The 1,709-nt window shown below is 53.2% G+C and overlaps 1 protein-coding gene across 1 annotated transcript in view; it reads right to left on the bottom strand.

The window, feature by feature from the left end:
• Window positions 1-503, bottom strand: part of TCF3 (transcription factor 3) — a gene marked incomplete at its 5' end in the record, with an annotated part of 13,713 nt that extends 13,210 nt beyond the window's left edge. The window contains 2 exons of the mRNA XM_010010523.1: window positions 9-104; window positions 401-503. Coding sequence (XP_010008825.1) covers window positions 9-104; window positions 401-503 — 199 coding nt within the window. The remainder of the gene's footprint in view (window positions 1-8; window positions 105-400) is intronic.
• Window positions 504-1,709: the final 1,206 nt, after the last annotated feature.

The raw sequence follows: 1,709 nt of genomic DNA, 5'->3' as shown, positions 1-1,709 counted from the left end.
GGCCGGCGGGAGCGGGGAGGAGGAGCTGCCCAGCATGGCACCGTAACTCGACTGGCTCATGGCACCCGGAGAACTCCACAGGTCTGGCGAGTTATGGAGCCCGTCTGGAAGGAAAACCAGAGCTGAGCAGGGCAGAGATGCCACCATGTGTTCCACAGCCCTTGCAGGGGGATGTCAGCCCAGGCTGAGGGGCTGCATCTGCCCCCGCTGCATCCTGCCTACTCTGAGCATCACCTCCTGAGCAGATCAAAGCCATTGCAGGGCTCCTCTGTGTCTCATGCACTCCTGCCCCAAACTCCCTCCATCCCACATGCTGTGCAGTTCTTCCTGTCATCCGTAATGGGCCTGGCAGCCCCTGCTCTGGCCAGCTTGCAGGACACTGGGGTTGTTAATAACTCACCTGCCATATAAAAGGCTCCAGGATACACAGTGCTGGGAGGTTTCGAGGGAGTATATCCAGCTGAATCCCTGCTGTAGTCATCACCTGAGTTGGATGGATACACCTGCAGAGCAGGAAAAAGGTTGAGAAGAAGCACTTGACCACTCCACAGCCACACATCCTCCCCATGGGGACAGTCAGTCCTGCTCAACCCTCCGCTCAGCCCCTTCACAGGAATCAGCTTCTCACTCGAGGGGAAACTGAGGCACAGGGGAAGCTGAGGGCTGAGCAGTCCTTGAAAGGCTTTTTTGTTTCATAGAATCCCAGCCTGGTTTGGGTTGAAAGGACCTTAAAGCTCATCCAGTTCCAACCCCTGCCATGGGCAGGGACACCTTCCACTAGAGCAGGTTGCTCCAAGCCCCTGTGTCCAACCTGGCCTTGAACACTGCCAGGGATGGGGCAGCCACAGCTTCTCTGGGCAAATTTTCCTTCTAAGTCCACCACCCCAGAAAGCTCTTACCAAAAATCATCTGGTGCCAGTGCAAAAACATCCTTTTTTTTTTCAAAGCAGAAATTGAACACGCAAAGAAACTGAAAAGCCCCTCAAAATGACACGAGAACTTTTGGTTTCAGTTTATTTTCATCCCCATTGATTCATTCTGAAACCACTAATAGTGGTTTTTTGGGTTTAGGTGTTTTTTGGTTTTTTTTCTCTTAAATACCCACGAAAGCAGAGCTCTGCCTGGAAGACACAGATCTCTCTGCAAAAGAAACCTGCCCTGAGTTTCTCATTCCCCACACCCAGCCGGATCCCTCCGACCTGATGTCCCCACCCAGCAAGAAGGGGCAGAATTATCCTCTATTTCTGTAACTGCCCAGAACACCAACAATTTCTTCTTTGTGGTGGTGCAATAGAAAATGAGCTCTGAAAAGCACCGGCAATTCCACTTAAATATATCACTTCATTTTCCCCTGGTAGCTTAAGTTCCTGCTTCTCAGAGCAGCTTCCCTCGAAGCTGGGGGTGTACAGAGCCCCAGGGGCAACCCTGGCCCCTCGCACCGATCATCTCTTGGCAGTGGGGGGCTGGAACCTGTGGTGCACAATGAAGCTGAAGGCAACTTATGAGCATCAGAGCTACAGACAGAGACTGCGGAATGTGTAAAATACAGAGAAGAAAGAGCAATTTCTGCCTGAGCAGCAGGTCAAGGGAGGGGATTCTCCCCCTCTGCTGTGCTCTGGGGAGACCCCCCCTGCAGCCCTGACCCAGCTCTGGGGAACAGCACCAGAGGGACATGGAGCTGTTGGAGCAAGGCCAGAGGAGGCCCCAGA

This window comes from Nestor notabilis, unplaced genomic scaffold (assembly GCF_000696875.1).
Source record: "Nestor notabilis isolate BGI_N333 unplaced genomic scaffold, ASM69687v1 scaffold22782, whole genome shotgun sequence".
NCBI lineage: Eukaryota > Metazoa > Chordata > Aves > Psittaciformes > Psittacidae > Nestor > Nestor notabilis.
Note: the sequence above shows the minus strand (reverse complement) of the source record. Positions and strands in the feature narration are given on the sequence as shown.